The sequence below is a fragment of the Polistes fuscatus genome, unplaced genomic scaffold (assembly GCF_010416935.1).
Source record: "Polistes fuscatus isolate 324 unplaced genomic scaffold, CU_Pfus_HIC Scaffold12, whole genome shotgun sequence".
Classification (NCBI taxonomy): Eukaryota; Metazoa; Arthropoda; class Insecta; order Hymenoptera; family Vespidae; genus Polistes; species Polistes fuscatus.
This window is the reverse complement of record NW_025113020.1, coordinates 3,898,991-3,922,457: the sequence shown is the minus strand read 5'-3', so window position 1 is coordinate 3,922,457 and position 23,467 is coordinate 3,898,991. Positions and strand designations below refer to the sequence as shown.

Below are 23,467 nucleotides of genomic sequence, written 5' to 3'. Positions count from 1 at the left end.
TTAAAATGTTAATTACTTACGATGCTAAGGGCGTGCATGATGCAGGCCTGAGCTGTGTTCTCGACCTGGATCAATTCGTCGCAATCCTCGTGATCCAAGCCATTAACGTCGGATCGTATTTTGATCGGAGATAAAGCGCCCTCGTTGTCCGTTGACTTGCCACTGTCAGGGGACGGTATTAGTTCATGACCGTCAAGATCCTCCTCTTCGACGCGTTCCTCACAATCCGTGGCTTTGATCTCCTGTTTGGACAAATTAATAATCGTTCATTCCAATAGAATGATGATGATGATGATGGTGATGATGATGATAGTATTGCTTTGTCATTTATATAATACATTGTTATATACACAAATACACACACAGACACATATTCTTGCGCATATATACATGTTACCGTGGAAGACCGAAATTGGATAATGTCAAGATTCGCATGATGAAATGTTAACACATACCAAATACGATCGGTGAAAGACCGAATATTTGGGTTCATTCTTAAACATTAATATTTCCTACATACATCAAGCGACCATGTGAATCTTGACATTATCCAATTTTGGTATTACACGGTAACACACACACACACACACAAACGCTAAAACAAATATTTCCGGTCTCGGCCTCATTTATATTTTATTGTCAAAGGAGAATTTAGAAAGATTCAATGTTCCCTCTTCCCCTTCCTCCCCCCTCCCTTCCACCCCCCCCAGATCGGTCGTAAATACCGTGGTAAAGAAATAGGAACAATTGATGAGAGACGACAGTCGCGTCAAATTCGTCCCAGATTTAGAAATCTTTCAGCAGATTTTGATGCCAGGTCAGAGGGGTTAAGAAAAAGTGAGGCTGGGGGGGGGAGGAGAGCAGAAAAAAGTTCTTCCATTCGGCTGAATAAGCTCAAATGACCTGGACGAGAAACGTCGATTCCATCGGAGTTGGCCATTCTGGGTTGACGTATCGACAGACACGACACTGAAACACATGGACCCGGGGGAGAGGGGTGGGGGTAGTCGAGGTAATATTTCTTTGGATTGCACGATTTCACCTTTAATTCTTTCTTTCTCTTTCTCTTTTTCTTGTTCTTTTTGTTTTTCTTTATGTTTAGCGATTATCATCGGGAGCCAGTAAAACCCAGTGACCCTTTTCGATTGACGCACTTGCTATCATCGGGTTTAACATTCTTCCGCGATTTCGCGAACTCGTAGATTACTTTAACTTGAAACGAGCCGACAAGACGTTCGGGGATTATAAAATTGTAATTTATTGCCGCTAAGGTAAGCTCGGATTACATTGGTGTGGTGTGTTGGGATGATTCACCGACTCGGTTACTCGATGAATTATTCGCTAACATATTGCTCTACCCTTCTAACCTTATTTTCTTCTTAATCATTTTCTATAAAGTAGAGATAGTAAGAGAGAGAGAGGAAGGAAAGAATACTTTACGTTCTTACTGAATGTCATTATTATCAGACGAGTAAAGTCGAAGAATAATGTTTCATTTCATGTTAGTAATGTTACCAGAGATATCTTCAAATTCACGTTATTGTCAACTTTATAATAGGGTTATAATAATATAAATGATATATTCCTTTAGAAAAAAAGAAATGAAGTAACCTTATATACGCGTTTTCTTTTCAAATAAAACCTTTTCGGATTAACAAACCAGCTGCTGTGTTAGGGTTTAAGTAGTCGGTAGAAATGGAGCCGAGGAAAAACGATAGAGGATAGGAAAGAAGTAGAAGAAGAAGAAGAAGAAGAAGAAGAAAATGCCTTTACCTTGGCACAAGCCCTCCCACCCCCCACCCCACTCCCAACCCCCCGTACGAAGAACTTGGATCGAAGGAAAAACTGTTAGCTACTTTCTCACCATGTTGGGCGAGGGGGGTGGTTGGGGAGTCTTTAGATTCCTGTTATCGGTTGGAATAAGTTGAACAGAGATAGAGGTAAGTATGCCTAAAGGCAAAGCCACATGAACGGCGACTTCCACTTAACTTTTTTCTCACCTCGAAAAGAACATAGAAAGAGAGGGAAAGGGGTGGGGTATCAGGGTAGGGGGCAGAAGGGGAAAGAGAGACTTTCACCATCGGGCTTGTCCATCTCGATAAAATCCGCAGCTGCTCGACTACTTAAGCTTCTTTTTTTCCCTTTTTTTTTGTTCTTTCTCTCTTTCTCTCTTTCTTTTTCTAAATCACGTAAATCGCTAGGATTTTTTTTTTTTCTTTCAGTTCAAAGAGAACCAGACAAGATGATTCTACATCGAGCTTGTTTTTACTCTCGACTCTCCTTTTGTTAACTACTTTGACTTTTTTCCAAAGTTATTTGTTTCTTTTTCTTTTTTTTGTTTTCTTTTTTTTACTGACGTTATTCAAATCATTATATTCGTTTGAACGTTATAACGATTACGAATGAATTCTCGTGAATGGTATTTAAGAATGCTTTTGTATTGGATACATTGTTCACGCGATTAAAATTCAATGGGTTTCGATGTTTGTTTGTTTAAACCTTTTGTCCTGTTCGATAATTATCGAGATTGTTTCGGTCGCAATAAACGAAACATTTGAAGTAAGAAAAAATCTCGAGAACAATTGAACCACGAGTCTGACTCGTGTTCGGTTGAAATTTCTTATCACGAGTCAGGCTCGTGCTTATCGTTTTTCGTCCATATTTTTTTTACCACGAGTCTTACTCGTTGTTGTAGAACAAGGGATTAAACTTAAACAATTGAATCACGAGTCTGATTCGTGTTCGGTTGAAATTTCTTACCACGAGTCAGGCTCGTGCTTATCGTTTTTCGTCCACATTTTTTCTACCACGAGTCTTACTCGTTGTTGTAGAACAAGGGATTAAACTTAAACAATTGAATCACGAGTCTGAATCGTGTTCGGTTGAAATTTCTTACCACGAGTCAGGCTCGTGCTTATCGTTTTTCGTCCACATTTTTTCTACCACGAGTCTTACTCGTTGTTGTAGAACAAGGGATTAAACTTAAACAATTGAATCACGAGTCTGATTCGTGTTCGGTTGAAATTTCTTACCACGAGTCAGGCTCGTGCTTATCGTTTTTCGTCTATATTTTTTTTACCACGAGTCTTACTCGTTATTGTAGGACAAGGTGGTTAAATTTGATAACATTTTTGTATCTAATTGAAAGATAGAAAAAATAGATTGATAGATAAAAAGTAAATTACTTGAAAGTCCGGTGGTGAAGGTGAAGATGATTCCTTGACGTGCTGACTCGGACTATGGGGTGGACTATGGGGTGGACTCTGCGTTGATCTCGGACTCTGTGGCCGTGTACCAAGTTCGTATATGTTTATCATATGAGCAGCTTGAGCATGAACCATCAGTTCCCATGCTGTTGGGAAAGATACCTTGCAGAGTACACAGAGCAGGGCCGTTGTGGAGTCTCCTATTTCATGAACGAAACAAACAATTTTTGTCACCAATTTTCTTAGACTTTTCCAAAGATGAGAGTTTAACTGTACACGCAAAAATCGGAATTATGACAAATTTCCATTTTACACATCGTTGCATCGAATTAATCGTTTTGTCGAACAAATTTCAAATCGATAATAATTTTTCTTGTTTTTTTTTTTTTGCGACGTAATTTTGTATAGTTTTACTTTATTTTTGATCTCGGATGGCAAATGGAAATTTCGTGTATACGACGAGTCACGTTAAATGAACTACTTTGATCTTCGAGTAAATATGTTAATAATATAAATGAACAAATTTAGATTGTTTTATTTAAGGAAATAAAATTGAACGAAAAGTTATAACACAGGTTTAGATATGTTTTTGTTGTTGTCTTTGAAGGTTCATATTTACGGAGATACATCGAAGTGGTTTCATTTACGTATAGAAAACATTTGATACGTATACGATACGCAGAGACACAGCTGTGCGTTATGATACTTTCGTGATATAAAGAAATTCTGTTAGACGCGAATGTTGCGCGTAGAGAAAAAGGATTGAAAAAAGATTTGATTTCACGGACGATATCAATTGGAAGTTTTCATCGAAATTTAATGAGAAGGGAGGAGTATTCCTTCTTCTTGCGATGATAATTCATTGGGAAAAGAAACAAAAAGAGAGACAGGGGAATAAAAAAATAAAATTATCGCCGAAAAACGTTGAACGTTCATTTCCCAAGATTATTCGGACCAGTATCCGGGAAAAGATATTTTTAAATGACAGGAATGATGATTAATGTAGATTGAAAATGATTTTGAGAAATTTGTCTCTTTTGTCGGAAGGAAAAACTCGATTTTTCATAAGATCAAATAATAATAATAATAATAAAAATAATAATGATATGAAAAAAGTTCGATAATTTGCTTGGTTGTATTTTTTGTTTGTTTAGTTGCTCAACTTTTCTGCTCTTTTATAATAATGCGACAAGGAAGTAAATTACCATTTTCCTTTTATAAAAGATTTTTTCTAATATAATATAAACTGAAAGAAGAAAAAGAAAAAGAAGTAGAAGAAGAAGAAGAAGACGGAGTTTCTTTATATGACAGGTTTTTTCATTTAATATTATTAAAGGAAATTAGAAAAAAAAAAAGAAGAAGAAGACAGTAAAGATATAAAACATATTTCCATCCTTTTGCTTGGATTTCATTTTAAAAAAAGATTTCCATCTATATATTCTATTCCTTTACAATGTGATGCAGATAAAGAAATAAAGAAAGAAAGAAAGAAATGAAGAATTCGTTTTCTAAAAGCTTTTTTTACCCTTTCGTTTGACGATGATTGAATGAGAACGATTGAATGAGTCTACTTTTTCCATATTTTTTTTTCTCGATTTAATGACGAAAAAAAAAAGAAAAAAAAAAAGAACAAAGCAAAAGTTAAATAAAACAAAATTGTCAAACAACCGAGATATACTTTCAAAGTACGAACAAACGTATACAGTTTTATCTGTTATTTCAATAATAAGGAAAATAAGTAATAGAAAAAGTTGATTTATTTCGTTGTGTTAGTGTTCGTTTGTATTTTTATAAAGAAATGGAAAGAGTAGGATTAAAAACAGGACCGTGTCGCGTTGGAAGCGTTACTTTCCGTTCGATAATTAAAGTCAAGCAGCTCTGGGCACGATTAGAACTTGGATGGGTGACCCGCTTGGGAATACCGTGTGCTGTTGACGCCAAGACTTTCGCCTAGTTTAACACTTAGCTGGTTTCAAACCCAGACAAAGGAGGAGAGAAGGTTCGAGGGTTCAAGGGGGGAGGTTTAACAAAAGGTTCGAGGGTTCAAGGGGGAGATTTAACAACCCCTACTCTTCGATAAAAATAATAAAAGTGCTCCCGGAAATAGCAATAAAAAATTATTACAACAGGGATGATGAATTCCTAACAAAAAAAGAAGAAAAAAAGGGGGGTGGATAGTAGTAATTTTTGAAAAGAAGGTGAGAAGAGTGCACCTCGCGAGAGGCGGTTGGTTGGGCACTCGATCGGGTCAGAGACGCGTGTACGTACCGGAAGGGCGCGCCTCTAACTTTCTTTCGAGTACATACTTGGGGCGGCTCCGTTGAAGGTGTGACATTTACATGTGAACCGCAGTTTGCAGTAGTTCCGCTTGTGTTCGAGCAGCTCCCCAAGATCGGAGAACATTTCCCTGCAGTTGCCGCATATAAGTATATCTGGATTACCTGGAAAAGGTATAAACACATTTGGATAAAATACAATGGTAGTGTTGTGTACTTGAATAAACGATATTATTTATAATAAACGTGTGTTTATTTTACTTTCATTATTATCGTTATTTTTATCAAATCCAAACTTTTTGGACCTTTATTAATGCGTTATCGTTAAAGTATAGAAATCATTTATTCTGCACGGATTAATTAAAGTTATTTGTTAAAGTATTGAAAATTGTTTTTGTTATTTCTCAAATTACTTAGATTATATGTAAATTATTTATTAGGGACTCGTTAAAGTGAAAATAAAATTTTTCCTTGAACAACGAAAAGGTTAGGTTAAGCTTTTCGAGGGTGCAATTGCCAATTACAATCTGCACTCCGTAGACACAGATCGTTGCATGGATGCCGACTATAGTCGGCGTTCGTATAAACATATCATTGTTCACTTAGATGCCGGTTATAGTCGGCGTCCGTAACGAAAAGGGCGAGGATTAAACTTTTCAAAGATGCAACTTGAATTTAGAAGGAAATTTCTAAACGACCGATCATTGGTTAAGTGCATCACGAGAAAGAAATAAATTGTGTGAGAGAATGAGAGAGAGAGAGAGAGAGAATCCGATTTGGTTCTTGTAGAAGAAGCCAGGTAAATGGCGAGTGAGGTTTTTACGTCGCAAAGATCGCGCTTTTAAAACTGTTAAATCAACGGCTTTAGAGCCTGACGTTCTTTTTCTCTCAACGATCATCCATTAAAAGGACTCGGGGCCATCAAAGGACTACGTTTGCGTTCTCTCTCAGTTGGTGTCTCTCCTGGTCAGCACTTTACGGTAGACTGCTCGTAGTAAGAAAATAATTCTACCTGTTCGGTGACTCTTTTCTTTCATTTCTTCTTTTTTTGTTCTTCTTTTTTTATGCTTTTAGGCTATTGAAACAAAAAAAAAAAAGAAAAAAAGGGAAGAAGAGAACCGTCAGCTTCTTACAAGGGCAATACCAGGAATTTTGTTTATTAAGGTGTTTCATTTGATTTTGTTAATTTTACGCACTGTTGAATTTTACACACTGCGTTGAACACCCTAGATTCGCACAATCGTTTACAAAATATTGAAGGGATGAAATTTTACATCTTTTCGTAATATTAATTGTATTCTTTTATTTCTTAATTTCTTTATTGTCTAGTAATCGTCTAGTATTGTCTAGTATGTTACACGCAGAAGTTTTTAAGGGTAAAATAAAAGAAAAGGATCGATGGTAGGGGACGTAGGGTGGGGGTGGGGGTAAAGATTAAAGGTAGTGTTACTCACTGTATACTTTGAGTTGATTCAAGTCCGGTACCGTGGCGGTATTGTTGCTCGGTTGTTGTTTCTGTTGCTTCGGATGTTGGGATCGTGCAGGTGGCATTAAACGAGGTCTCTTCAGGGCGGTGCCAAACGAGGTGGAAAAGCGGTGGACGCGTAGTAACTGAAAATCAAATTTCCATCAATTGTCATTAGAAACAAAATCTTACGAATATGTTTCGATCCCTTATTAACCCCTTGCACTATTCGGAACCTCAGGAAACGCCAGGCCAAACGCGGCTGCCTCGATCATCGCGGTGAAAGGCGAGCGGCGGAGCCCGCGTGCCGAAATTTCAATTCACGACCGAATATTTTCACGACCGGAACGCAAAATGTCGAGTACGAGTCGTTCTCGTGATATTCATGTTCGGCCTGAAATGTCGAGTACGAATCAAGCTCGTGGGGATATTCATGTTTGATCTGGAACTGAACAACGAGCCCGACTCGTGACATCCATGTTTGGCCTAAAATTTTCATCACGAGTCAGACTCGTCAAAATAGTGCAAGGGGTTAATAAAATAAATGATTATCATTCATGATAATAACGTAGGACAGATTATTATTAATTAAATGAATGGTTTCTTTTATCATATTTCAAATAATATCACACTTTCGTATTATTAACGTTTGACTGTGTTTTATTAACATTTGATAAAATTCTTTTTTTTTTTTTCTTTTTTTTTCTTTTTTTATATCGCAATGTCGAAATCATTTTCGAATGTTTCGAATGTATTCAAAGCACGAACCGATCGCAGGGTAAATAGACATTGATAAATTTACGTTATCGGCTAAAACATGCATTATCCATGCAATAAACGATGCTCGAATAACAATGAGCTATATTATATATATAGTGACAAATTAATTACAGATTATTAGGATATGGATTTGATTTTCCGTATCGTTCGTGAAATGATCCGCGCTTATTATTATTCTATGAATATTAAATTCAAGTGTTTTCCGATGACCTGGGTAATTAACTTATCTTTTTCATATTCTTAATCATTAATTTATCGTAAGTAAAATATATACCGACGATTTCTCTTTTTATTTATTATTATTATTATTATTATTATTATTATTATTATTATTATCATTGTATGGAATTATCAACGATTTTATTATCCTTCCTATTTTTTATTTATTATATCATTATTATTATTATTATTTTTTCGTGTCCAGAGTTATGTGGGACACCCTGTATATATGTATACATATTTTTATTTCTCTTTTGAAATTTTTAATACTATTCGTAACGGTGGTGGAGGTGGCGAGGTGAGGTAAGGGGTGGGGAGGTGGCGAATGTTTTCCTTTCGAAAAAATATTCGACGGGGAGCAAAAAAAAAAGGAAACACGTTGTTGACACACGAACGTAACTGATAATTAGCAAGCACGAAAATTTGCTATGATGCGACCCCAATTAATGTTTACGCGAAGGAAACTTATGAACTTGACATTAAATTTCTGAACTGAACGTGAAAACGTTAGCGCGTTAAATTTGTGCAACGTTTTATTTTTCGTCCTCGTTTAATATAATACAAAGCTTTTTATACACACACAACACACACACACACATATACACAAATTTATACGTACACAAATAGATATTTGTTTGTGTAACGCGTGTATAATTCGTAATTAAATATCACTCGAATAACAATATGGTATTTTATTTTTTTTTGAGGAAAAATTATTTTCTGTCTTAAACAAACGAATTTTACGAATGTGCTTAAATTATAGCAATTTCGACGAATTCATTTTTTCAGTTTGGTGCAATCGTTTGATTTGTATACGTTTGTTACTACGTAAATGTATGTATATATATGAGCCGTTTATTTTGAAAGTGGCCTAACTCCATTTTTCATTTTTTTCCGGTTACCCACGGTAACATGTACAGCTTCAAATTATATATCAATAAAGCATTTAAGATTTTTTATATTCCGAGTAAATACGGTAATTCTGGACACATAAGTTTTCAGAGTTAGTTGAATCACTGAACCGTTTATTTTGAAAGTGGCCTAACTCCATTAGGAGTAGAGATTTTGGTGTGGTAGAAATGGCATTAAAAACAAATAATTTACTGTTTGTCCCCCGAGAGTATTACAATATTAGCAAAAAGTGTCGGAAAGGTAATAACTTTATTGTACATGAAATGAGACAAGAAGATTTTGTATCAACAATTATTAGAAGACGCAATTTTTAAAAGGGTCAAGAATTCTAACGGAGAACCAATAAACTGGTTAAAAATATGTTGGATGCGTTTTGTCAAAAATGAATAAGATTTTCTATAAGACATCAATGAATGAGAACGAAAATTTGAAAGTCCTGAATTTAATACCACGTCGGGGTAGACCAAGAAAGTTCGAAAATATTGTATTGACACCACTGTATAAAAATATAAGACAAATTACAACCGCAAAATTCAAGGACATAATTGACTTATTACGATATATACCACCGGAACATCATGATTTCTTTAAATCCCTTCACATACGCAAAATGTAGATGAGTAGAAAATTGTTTTGTAATTTATGTTTGTAAAAAATATTTTGAATCGCATAATTTATGTTTTTAAAGTGTTATAAAGATATGTAAAATAAAATAAGTATTGTTTTTTCGCAATTTGAAGCATCTTAAATTATGTTGAATGGACTTCGGTTCCTTCAAATTTTATAACGAATCTGGTTGTTAATTTTGGAAGTGGCCTAACTCCATTCTTGGTAAGAAAACGCATATTATTAACTTAATAATTGCCATTATTTTAATAGGAACTGTAAATTGAACACCTTTAGATACACTTAAGCAACATAACTCATTGTTATTTTTTACGTATATTTTTAATTGCATTGAAACGCAAACCTTTAAATATCTCAATTTAAGGTTATATGGAGTTAGGCCACTTTCAAAATAAACGGCTCATATATATGTGTTACCGTCAAAGCCGGAAATCCGCCATTGCTAGCAGTTCCTAGGCATTGTCAACAATGCAAAACGCGTTTAGACAAAGTCGGAAAACAGAAGAATTCTTACAGCTTTTCCTTTGTTTTTTTTTTCAACGATTTTTAACTACGTTTTGTCTCCTACGAGACAAAAAAAGAAAAGAAAAAAATAATATAAATATATTATATAATTAAAAATAATTAATATAAATCGCGTATTATTAATCTCCGATATTAATAAAAAGCAAATTCACGGGTATCTCGTATCTCGCTCGTATTTTACGATTTTTTCCCCCGTTTCATTTTGATTTTACGAATTAATTAGCCAATGAACAACGTTCGCGTATCGAATCAAACCAAAAAGAAGTTAAAAAAATAAGCAGGGGCCTCGCGGGAGGGTGGAGGGAGCGGGAGAGAGAGGATAATAAATGAAATCGTAAAAATTCGAACGAAATTCTTTGTACGTGGAAGAAAAAGAATAAAAAGTAGAAGCAGAAGGATTGATATAATAATAATAATAATAATAAAGAAGTATGTAAATTTAAGAACATCTTTTGATCCCGCAGTCCAAATCGTAGGACAAGAACGTAGAGGGGGAGGGGAAAAGGGGGGGGCCCTTTTTAGGTATCGGCACGTAAACCAAGTGACGACGAATTTCTTTCCTACGTGTTCAGATTTCAGACGAGAAAACATTCACCCTACTTTATCGATTTGTGAGTTTAAAGAGAAACAGAGAGAAAGAGAGAGATAGAGAGAGAGAGAGAGAGAGAGAGAGAGAGAGAGAGAAAATGGGTATAGAAAAGGAAAGAAGGGGTGAAAGGGGGTTCGATCGGTTCATAAGCAGGAAGAAATAGAAAGGGGAACATAGAAACGCATAGGAACGCACACACATACGCATACATACAAATATACACTATTATTATTATTATTATTATTATCATTTCACGACCATAGAGTGAATTTAATCGCGCGTGTTTAGACTTCTCGATAAAATCGATCCTGGCATTGGCAAAGTGTTGTTTCCAAAATACGACGAATAGAAAGTTATACAGGGTGATGGTGGGGGCGGGGGGGGGACAGGGGGGGATTGCTGGGGGGTGTTCGTGAAATAAAATGAACAGTTTTTGTGGAAAGAGAAAAAGGTATAGGGATAAAAAGAGAGAGAGAGAGAGAGAGAGAGAGAGAGAGAGAGAGCGAGAGAGAGAGTAGAAAAAGGGAGAAATCCGCAAGCCCTTTTATTTATCCGGGCATGTACTTCCTCTGTCTGTCCCGTTGCTTTTTGCCCTCTGAAGCATCCCTTCGAAATAAAAGTCACCCCCCCCTCCTTCCCTTCCCTTGCCTTCACCTCAGCACTCTGTCTTCTTTGCATTAGTCGTTCGTGTTCTCTTATGAAAGCGAAAGGTGAGGATGAAGTTGCGATTTTTCTGCTTTTCCATCAGGTTTCTTAAAACCATTTGACTGCTCTGTGGGCGCTTATATGCGTTTGGTAAAAGTTGTCATCGCGAGCGTCGATGGATAGATGGATATCGACGCTTATACGTGATTTTTGTCGATATTAATGGTAAAATAATGTATTTTATTGATTTGTTTATTGATTTATTAATATTATAATAATAATAATATAATATTATTTATTTATTTATTTATTTATAATTTATTTAATATATATATATATATATAATATAATTTATTAATAATATTTTTATTTATTTATTTTATTATAATTAATATTCAATTATTATTATTATTATTATTATTATTATTATTATATTATAAAGTTATTATAATTTTGTATTGATTATTGTTTTGTTTCTTTTTTTCTTTTTTTTTAGTCTTTTGTCACATGAAAATTATATAATAAAATAGAAACAAAAATGAAATTTGAATGATTAAATATATAATTTATTATTAAAATAAACGCTTCAATGAAAACTATTCAATAATCAAAGCCCATAAATTAAATTAATTATCCTATCTGTTCGTCTATCTTTTAACCCTTTCCCCGTATATTTTTTCATCCCTTTAGAAATAAAGATGGACGCGGACCATTCGTTCGTGATAATATCATCAACGAAAATTCGTGACTTCCTGGCGTTGTTAAAAAAGTTTCGTTAAAAAAGGGACAACTCACTCTCTCGTTTCGAGTTTTCTTGGTGTTTCGTTTAGAAACTTTCGAATAATAGAGCACGATTCTAAGGGTGGTGAGAAGATGACGGCGGGTGCGTTAAGTACGAGAAAAGGGACGAACGAACCAACGAAAGAGAAAGAGTAAGAGAGAGAGAGAGAGAGAGAGAGAGAGAGAGGCGTCATCTTCACCAGCACTTCCTGTCGTCTCGACGATTTTCTTTTTTATATATTTTTTTTCTTCATTCCTTTTTTGTCCCCTCCCCCTCTCACTCTCTTCCCCCTCTTCTTCATCTTCTTCTTCTTTTTTCTTCAAATTGATTTCTCTTTCGTTGCTTTCTTCTGCTTGATTTTTGTTCTCTTCTTTTTCTTTATTTTCTTTCTTTTTTCTTTTCGCTTGGAAAAGCAAGGCCCCACGTCCAATTATCGGCGAAAGTTTAACGACGTTTGTCGCCCCTCGGTCGCCCATGGGCGCCCCTCGGTCGCCGCCAATGTCGCCACTATCGTCCATCGCCGTGGTATCATTTAATAACGTTTATTATTTGTTCGCGTTATTTCTTACGGTCATCTAACGAGGGGACGAAAGAGGAAGAGGAAGAGGGAATCGCGAATTTAATGAATTTCTACAAAGCCCCCCTTCCCCCTTTCTTTCCCTTCCCATCAACCGTACATCGTCTATTGTTTCTCTTCTTAAATAAGAATCGATCAAAGTGTCAACAAGGGTTCAAGGGAGGGTGTGTTACACCCATCCCTTAAATCTCGAGTTAACGTGTAACTTCCCCCCCAACCCCCTTCCCGATCCCCCTTGTTGCAAGTAAAGTAAACAAAAAAAAGGGTAAAAGAAAGCAAAATAGCCCCCAATGTTTTATGGGATGAAGAATCCGGTAGCCCGGATGAGGTAATGTATAAAAGTAAAGAAAGAAGAAGAAGAAGAAGAGGAGGAGGAGGAGGAGGGGGAGGAAAAGGATGGAGAATGAAGCGAATAAATCGACAGATTTTTTTTCATCAAGGTTGTATACGGTCCAACGAGTACTGTGATTGGCACCGGTGACAATTATTTGTTTTCCACAAATCACCTCATCCCATAGAGACTAACCATCCTTCTTTACTTCCTTACTTCCTCCTATCCTATCCATCCCAAAGAACATTGAGCTTTTCTTCTCGTCCGTCTGCGCCCCCCCTATTTTCTTTTTTTTTTTCCTTTCTTTTTCTACTCTTTAACTGTATACGAGTGTATACAACACGTACTTTACTTTAGAATAGGTCATGTTACCAACACACACACACACATGTAGACACATACAGACTCATAGATTCTTTTAAAGAGGTAAAACAGGAGTAACAAGTCTTGTTTCATTTCTCTTAAATCAGCAACTTGCACTGTCCACGACATCTTTTAGATATTTCAGAAACTAATGAGTCGTTGTTAAGTCGTTGTTAGAACTTCTTCAACATAACCTAACATATTTTTATCTTCATATAACTATATATATATATATCTATGTATATATACGTTTTATTTCAGATATGTCAATTATTTGTTATCCAATGACGATTTTTTTACCTAAATCATCGAGACAAATTAGACAGGGTGGTAAGGTGGGGGAAATTAGAAAACAATATGAACGACAATTAAGACCTTTTCTCTTCTTCTTCTTTTTTTTTTCTTTTATTTTAAAAAGAAAATCTTGTATATGAAATTCTCATTCTTCGTACGTGTTATACTCGTTTCTATCTCGTTACAATTTGGTTTCTGTTTCTTTTTTTTCTTTTTTACTTTTGTTTCGATAATGCAGATGGTATTGGTGTGTTTTTATTGGTAAAAAGATATCCCCACCGTTTCCTTCCCACCCCCACTTTCTCTCAGCTCTTTCACGTGTGTTTTTTTTATTATTTTTATCGAATTATCTACGTCGAATGATATTTTTTTTTTCCTTTCGTATACGCAATTAAAATCTCACCCTTTTTTTAAATATTGTTCCGCCCAAGTAATATTATCGATCGTTGTTATTATTATTATTATTATTATTATTTATCGGACGTTAAATATGGAAAAAAGGAAAAAAAAATCTACTCGTGGAATCTTTTTTTTTATAGAAATATTACGTTTCGTCGTCTACGAATTTGTTGTTCTCTACTTTTTTTCCTTTTTTTTTTTTTTTCGTTGGTCAGGTTAAACGACAAGAACAATAATGATATTTATTTTATTCCCTATAATACGTAACAATTATTTACGGTTATTAATTAAACGCAAATAATCGAAATATTCTCGTAGACTGGATAGAAACGCGATGATATTATTATTATTATTATTATTATTATTGCGAAACGCAAGTAAAATTCCAGCAAGGAAGGGGTGGGCTGGGTTGGGGGTGGGGTTATAATAATATATAATATGGAACAATGGTATTTTCGTGGTTCGAGTTTCCGAGAACGTTTCTTTTTCTTGCGCACCTGCGTCCAACCATTTTCTCTCTTCCTCTCTCTCTCTCTCTTTCTTTCTTTTTTTTTTATACATTTTTCTTCTCTCGATTCTTTTTGCAAATTGACGATCTTGTTAAATATCCTTTGACGTAAAAGAATAAGAATAATAATAAGAAAAAGAAAAAGAAAGAAGAATATAATCAAATTTGTTAACAGCGTAGTAACGTTATTAAAAAAAAAGTTCCTAAGAACTTTTGATCAACCTGTACATTATTATAGTTAAAAAAAAAAAAAAGAAGAAGAAAACAAGCGTCAACTCTCGCGATATAATTCGATTTAGATGATAGAATAATTAAGATTTCCCGTCTAACTGTGTATGGTGTGTTGCGACAAACTTGACGTGTTTTTATCCCCATATTTAGAATTCCCCATAATTTATGTACTTCCCAAGGGTAATACTTAAAACCGGGATAGAAGAGAGCATCCTACAACGGCGAGAAATTGCAACATTTTTTTCCGGAGATAACGTTGTTCGAGCGTTCGTTTCCTTTGTAGAGAAAAAAAGAGAAAAAAAAGAGAGAGAGAGAGAGAGAGAGAGAGAGAGAGAAGATCCTATAAGCCTATTATAGCATCTCTCTTTCTCTTATGGCTTTTTTCATTTTTTTTTTTATATCTATCTCTATCGTTCCCCATTCTCTCATTCTCTCTCTCTCTCTCTCTCTCTTTCTCTCTCTTTCTGTCTCTTTTCATGTATATATATATATATAGGAGGACGACACGTATAACAGCTGCACTGTCTGAATGGATTTTAATGAAATTTGGTATTAGAGGCCCTTGACTAGAAATTCATCCTCTGAATTCTAGTTGGCTCGTTCGACGTCGAGTCGGACCAATCCCGAATGCATATGCATGCACTGCATTCATCCTCCCTACGTCTACCTATCTGCCCGTTCGTAAACGTTTTCATCCTAGTTCTCTTTCTCTTTATTACCGACCGATCGTGTTTCTCTCTTTATTACCGACCGATTCGTTTATTTTTTTATCCCTATACTCTTCTTCTTTTTCTTTTTCTTTTTTCTTTTTTTTTTCTTTTCATATGACAGCTATTAAGATAGCTGTTATATTAATTTTAGTTCATTGATATATCATTTTGGTTTTTAATTTGTTTTTGTTTGTATTGTTATTGAACAGATTTAACAGATTTAACGTTAAGTATAGGTTATCTTAGAAAATAATGTGTTGTATGAAATTGTGTTATATTAGACACAGAATTTATTATTTTAAAGTAATTTCATTTTTAAATAGTATATTTTAAACAAATATTTTATTCAGTATTGTAAAAGTATAGTATTGTAGAAAGATTTGTCGAAATTTTCTTTCGTGTTTCTCTCTTCATTACCGATCGATTCGTTTATTTTTTTATCCCTATACTCTTCTTCTTTTTCTTTTTTCTTTTTTTTTTCTTTTTATATGATAGCTATTAAGATAGCTGTTATATTAATTTTAGTTCATTGATATATCATTTTGGTTTAATTTGTTTTTGTTTGTATTGTTATTGAACAGATTTAACAGATTTAACGGTAAGTATAGGTTAACTTAGAAAATAACGTGTTGCGTGAAATTGTGTTATATTAGACACAGAATTTATTATTTTAAAGTGATTTAATTTTTAAATAGTATATTTTAAACAAATATGTTATTCAGTATTGTAAAAGTATAGTATTGTAGAAAGATTTGTCGAAATTTTCTTTCGTGTTTCTCTCTTCATTACCGATCGATTCGTTTATTTTTTATCCCTATACTCTTCTCCTTTTTCTTTTTCTTTTTCTTCTTTACATATCACAGCTATTACGATTTTGTCATATATATATTTTAGCTCATTTTAATAAATCATTTTTGTTTAATTTATTTTTATTTTTATTGTTATTGAACAGATTTAACAGATTTAACGGTAAGTATAGGTTATCTTAGAAAATAACGTGTTGTGTAAAATTGTGTTATATTAGACATAGAATTTATTATTTTAAAGTAATTTAATTTTTAAATAGTATATTTTAAGCAAATATTTTATCAGTACTGTAAATGTATAGTATGTAGAAAGATTTGTCGAAATTTTCTTTCGTGTTTCTCTCTTCATTACCGATCAATTCGTTTATTTTTTATCCCTATACTCTTCTCCTTTTTCTTTTTTTTTTCTTCTTTACATATCACAGCTATTACAATTTTGTCATATATATATTTTAGTTCATTTTGATAAATCATTTTTGTTGAATTTATTTTTATTTTTATTGTTATTGAACAGATTTAACAGATTTAACGGTAAGTATAGGTTATTTTAGAAAATAACGTGTTGCGTGAAATTGTTTTATAGTAGATAGACATAGAATTTATTATTTTGAAGTAATTTCATTTTTAAATAGTATATTTTAAACAAATATGTTATTCAGTATTGTAAAAGTATAGTATTGTAGAAAGATTTGTCGAAATTTTCTTTCGTGTTTCTCTCTTTATTACCGATCGATTCGTTTATTTTTTATCCCTATACTTCTTCTTCTTTTTCTTTTTCTTTTTTCTTTTTTTTTTTTTTCATATGACAGCTATTAAGATAGCTGTTATATTAATTTTAGTTCATTGATATATCATTTTGGTTTAATTTGTTTTTGTTTGTATTGTTATTGAACAGATTTAACAGATTTAACGGTAAGAATAGGTTATCTTAGAAAATAACGTGTTGTGTGAAATTGTGTTATATTGGACACAGAAATTATTATTTTAAAGTAATTTCATTTTTAAATATTATACGTTAAGCAAATATGTTTTCATAATTTTCTTACCAAATTCTACTTTAGTTACTCTTACAGAGACTATTAGAATTGTTCATTAGATGTATAAACGTGTCATAGTTTTCAAAAATTTTAGTAACAAATCAAACATATTAAAAACAAACAAGCCCGATTTACAAATAAACAGATTCCCTAATTGTAATAAGAGATCTCAAGCATTATGTATAAATCTATCAATAAATAAAGTTATTACCAGAAAGATTTAAAAAATATATTGTTAATAAATATTTTACAAGTCTCTCAGACAATATATTAATATTCTTAATAAGATAACGTATTATTATATTTGACATTATGTTCATTTGAAGGAACGAAAAATATTGTAGACAAAAAATGTCTGCCAGTTGTCTGACCGTTTAAACTTTGGATTTCTCTTAGGAAAAATGAAACGAGTTCAGGATCAAGGAGTTATTCTGAGGTTCTTCGTTAAATTTTTAGCTTTCATCTAGGACAGAAGAATGGTGGGATGTTACGGAGGTAGACGCGTCCCAGGACTACCTACATTTCACCGTCGCAATTATTACGACTTGGTTGGCTTGTTGCTCCGGGACAAAAAAAGAAAGGAAAAGAATAAAAAGAAAAAAAAAAAAGAAAAAAAAGAACGAAAAGAGAAAAGATAGCTGGCTCTCTCGTCCACTATCATAAATAAACTTTCTGTCAGTGTTTACGGTACTTTCACGAAATTATTGCTTTTTTTCTCTTGACCGATGCCGCGCGATTTTATTTCGCAATGCCACACTTTTCTTTCCCCTCTCCACCCCTTTTTTTTCCCCTCAACGATATTAGACGTCAAGATTACGCAAGGGGTGGGCGGAAGTAAGAGGGAAGGAATGATTATTATTATTATTATTATTATTATTATTAAGCTTATTACAAAATGATTTAGTTTAAGATTGGATCAGACAAGCTAAGGATGATTTGAATAAATGCGATCACGTCTCGCATATAAAAAGAACATAATTTAATATATAAAACATGAGTTTAAGTCTTATCCCTGATAAAAGTAACGACCCATTTATGTCAATCAGTAAGCGACGAATTAGAAACCTTATAATCTCGTGTATTACGTTTCTACTGATACCTAAGGCATCATAAGATTGAAGATAAATTTGATATATGCGCGATCGATAATGTAAATTATATTTTTTTTCGTATTTTAATTGACTCGCGTATTGATAAGACACGTTACAATGTTTTTGTTAAAAAAGTTGTCCATCGATGTGTCGTACACGATGTCGATGCCCAAGTTTCTCGTCGTAGAAATATAAATGACGTTCTCGGTATACGTCACCTGTGCAATGAAATTGTTTATTGTGAAGTACAGTTTCATATTGCACGGCGTCCTCGCGTGCACAATTTTCGACGTTCGCAATATATTCTCCCTCATACGCCAGTCAAATCAAATAATACATTTATTTGTCCTGTCTTTTCTTTCTTTTTAATACTTCTAACCGATATTGTAAAATGGAAAATGACAACGATCGAGGAATACATTTCATTTAGAAAATCAATTTTAATTAATTTAATTAATTTCTTTTCTAAAAATGTATATAAAACTTAAATTAATCGTTTATCATAGATCAATAATAAATATCTTGAATATGTATATCAGTCCACGCGTTAAATTTAATGGAGATTTATTCACTAATTTCATGCTGTTAATTTCACGTCGCTGTGCGCGCGCATCGTAAATAACAACTAACTTCATTCTGTTAATTTCGTGTCGCTGTGCGCGCGCATCGTACTACCGGCTAACTTCATTCTGTTAATTTGGAGTCATTGTGCGCGCGCATCGTAAAAATTTACTCTCCGCCATTTTTTCTCTGACGCGCCAAAAGAAATATAACTTAAGAAATAACTTTCTATTATCCTTGACGCAAATTGGTATTCCAAATAACACGATTCTAGTGATTCCGGTTGTTCAAATGTGCGATACATCCCGCATTCTCGTGACGTATATGGATACTGATGACGTCTAACGATCGTCATGATATTCACGCGAACAGTTCGAATGACATTTGCAAGTTTTACGATCGTACGAAGTGGTGATCGTACCTAACGCCCTTTAAAAGCCGGTTTACGTGTTATTTTATTGCATCGGCAGGACATTCGTTCTCTCTTTGTCTGTCTATCTCTTCCTCGTTTGGTCATTGTAGCGATTACCCTCTTTCAAGAACATTAACTAGATCGAAAATGGCCCTTTTATCGACAGTTTATTACGTTTTATATGTTTGCCACTAATTGTGAGTATATCATTAACGTATTTATAGGACAATCAAATTAAAATGAACGTTTGATTTTTCTCTTAAATATTATATGACAACGAATCGTGTTCTACGAAGATTTGATTTTTGTTTTTGAATATTAGATAAAGACAAATCGAACGAACTTTTCAACGTTACTATATATATGTATATAATATTGAAGAAAATTTTGCAATCCCTCGGGGAGGATGGGAAGGTGGGGAAGGAGAGAGAGAGAGAGGGGGGGGTGTTGCAAGCCATAGTACGCGCATCACTGGCTTAGATGATCAAATAAATCGTTCGGTCTATCGGATCAATTGAATTTTTCGTTCGGTTCGTTGAATCAGTATCGAGTACAAAATTTATATTAATTACTCAGATGAATTTCATAGAAAATAAAAAAAAAAAAAAAAAAAAAGTAAAAAAAGAAGAAAGAAAGCTAGTAAAAAATAAATAAATAAATAAAAAAAAAAGATGTCTAAATGAATTTGATACGAATTTCATTTGTGTATATAAAAACAAATCTATCTCTGTCAAAAGATCACAATGAAATCGTTTTTTTTTTCTTTTTTATATTTAGTAAATATTATTATATTTTTATTCAATTAACCTCGTAAACGTAGTAACGTATTGCAATCCGAACAACAAATATTCCTTTGGAAAATCGTCTACGTTTTCGTTTGAAAAATGAATTTTTTTTCAGACGGTGAATTACGACGTGGAATTTATTAACACTGATGTTTTTACGGACATTTCTACCTGGGGGAACACGTGTGGGTCAATTTGACGCATGAACGAATATACCACGTTTTCATTAAAAAAGAAACAAAAACAACAACTTCGAAGAAAGCAACATAATTATACATTATAAACTTGAAAAATGAAAATATCATATTTCAGATATGTTGTATATAATAATAAATTAATATAAATATAAAATTAATAACTAATCACACTATATATAGTGTAATATGATATTGTATAAAATATTATTATACATTAATGATAGTAATGTTATATAATACATAATTATATATATTATTATAACGATATATTAATATTTATTCATATAAAATTTCTTATTATCCAATAATATTTTATTACTAATAATTTTCTTCAATATATTTTATATAATAAATATAATAATAACAATAATAATAAGCAACCAATCTTATAACAAACAGTATAATAACAAGCAAACTGTCAATAAATGAAATTGTTAACAAAAATAATATACCAATCAAAGTAACGAACGTGCAACAGATGTTGACGAAGAAAGTAAGAAATAGATAAAAAAAATAAAAAATAAAATAGGACAAAAAATAATTCTATCAATTCTATCTATTTGTTAATCCTTTTTCTTTTTATTCTTCATCTTCGAGAAGGTCCTGGTAATATCTGATCTGTTTGGAGACTTTTCGCTTAAGCACTTCCGTTTCCGTCTCATTCTTCGATACGTAATTAGAAGGAACAAACTTCTACTTCTTCCCTCTCTCTCACTCTCTCACTGTTTCTCTGTCCAACCCCTTACCGGATTGTCTTGCACTAATTTGCATTGGTTTAACAGCCAGTTTTAGGCTGCTTGGAATTACGTTACGGTGGGAACCCTTTAATTTCGACGAACGTAACTACCTATCTTTCTCTCACCCCCTCCCCCTCCTCTTCCCTGCCACACCAACCCCCTACTTTCTCTCCGTCCTATCTCTGTCTCCCTTTCTCCGATGATTCCCGCGTTCTCTCAACGTCACAAAATTGTTGTTGCGTACAAAGCTGCAAAGCCAACCCAGTCTTCAGCCCTGGCCCTCAGCCCTTTCAGTACTCCTCCTCTTTACTGGACGGTCTACTCGCAACCCGACTCTCTCGTTGGAGTTAGTAACGCAACTGTTACGTCGAAACGTAACGTGAAGAGAGAAATAGAGAGAGAGAGAGAGAGAGGTTTGTAACTATCCACGTGTGATCTGATTTTTCGACAAATATTCGAAATTTTTGTATCGTTTTAAAACGAAAATTAACTGTAGGATGAAATAAATCGTTTGTTGTATGTATTTTTCCTATTTTTTGTTTGTTTGGTTATGTTAAACTACTTGTAGGAATCTGTTGTGAAATTTTTCATTGCAACATAACCTCAAAATACTAATATTCTGTTCCTCAGGATTGTTTCACAATCAGCCAAACTTTGACATTCTGTGAGAATATGGTAAAAATGTTAGTAAAGAATAAATAAAAGTCAGATTTTCTTTATATTACACAAATATAACTCTACAAATCTATCAGCTTGACATATATTAACTACAACTGATTTAAATTGAACTTAACCTCTTATAATACCAATCATTTTTCTTTTACATTTTTCTCTACCGTTTCCAAAACTTCCCGACCATTCCCGATCATTACCGAACACAACAATTGTAGGAATCTGTTGTGAAATTTTTCATTGCAACATAACCTCAAAATACTAATATTCCGTTCCTCAGGATTGTTTCACAATCAGCCAAACTTTGACATTCTGTGAGAATATGGTAAAAATGTTAGTAAAGAATAAATAAAAGTAAGATTTTCTTTATATTACACAAATATAACGCTACAAATCTGTCAGCTTGCCACTAATTTACCTACAACTGATTTAAATTGAACATAACCTCTTATAATACCAATCATTTTTCTTTTACATTTTTCTCTACCGTTTCCGAAACTTCCCGACCATTCCCGATCATTACCGAACACAACAATTGTAGGAATCTGTTGTGAAATTTTTCATTGCAACATAACCTCAAAATACTAATATTCTGTTCCTCAGGATTGTTTCACAATCAGCCAAACTTTGACATTCTGTGAGAATATGGTAAAAATGTTAGTAAAGAATAAATAAAAGTAAGATTTTCTTTATATTACACAAATATAACGCTACAAATCTGTCAGCTTGCCACTAATTTACCTACAACTGATTTAAATTGAACATAACCTCTTATAATACCAATCATTTTTCTTTTACATTTTTCTCTACCGTTTCCGAAACTTCCCGACCATTCCCGATCATTACCGAACACAACAATCTAAACTATTTTTTCGCTTTCGTTAAGAAATATTCGTGAGGTCGTCACGTTATCTGTTATAAATAATACTTCAACCCTTAATATCCATAGCATAATATAAATAAAATATTTTCATTAGAATCCGTGTAAAATCAGCGTGAAATTTAACGCGTTAAATACGATCATCTCGTATTCGTATTTATATTTCTATGATCGAACAAATGAAAAGTAAAATAAATTCTTAAAACGAGATCGATTTTTACTTAAATGCTAGTTTCTTAAATTTTTCGTACGAAAGATAGACGAGCGGGGGGGGGTGAGGGGAGGGGAGAGGAGAGGAGTACGAAAAAAAGAAAAATAAAGTAAAAAAAAGAATTTAAAAAATAGAAGACGAAGAGGAAATATAAAAAAATGTATACGCCAAGAAGCAAGTAGTAGTAGTAGTAGTAGTAGTAGTAGTAGTAGTAGTAGTAGCGCCATGTCATACGAACACAAAATCGTGCAAAGTTTTTCTCGTGAAAGGAAATGAGATGACGAGAAATATTCCTCCTCCTGTATACCGGGTACACAAAATACGCGCACGTGCACACACACACACACACACGTACACATACACACACAATACACTTACCAGAGAGACCTAGACGCGCTTATAAAGCTTGAGAAAGTTTTCCCTCGTTCTCCGAAAATCTTTATTATAGCTTTCTCTCTCTCTCTCTCTCTCTCTCTCTCTTTCTTTTTCTTTCTTATCATTCTTGGTTTTGCTTTTGTTCGTCTTTTCCCGTTCTTTCTTCATTCACGTCCAACGATATAACCTATTATATCATCTCTTATACGTTCACGAACGCAAACCACATAGAAAAATGACGCGCAGGCGTTAAAAAAGTGCGAGG

At 33.5% G+C, this 23,467-nt stretch overlaps 1 protein-coding gene across 1 annotated transcript in view; it reads right to left on the bottom strand.

Moving 5' to 3' along the window:
• Window positions 1-23,467, bottom strand: part of LOC122513505 — a 339,389-nt gene that overhangs the window by 4,471 nt on the left and 311,451 nt on the right. Inside the window, 5 exon segments of the mRNA XM_043629900.1 lie at window positions 21-242; window positions 3,186-3,406; window positions 5,513-5,647; window positions 6,937-7,050; window positions 7,053-7,093. Of these exon segments, the coding sequence (XP_043485835.1) occupies window positions 21-242; window positions 3,186-3,406; window positions 5,513-5,647; window positions 6,937-7,050; window positions 7,053-7,093 (733 nt within the window).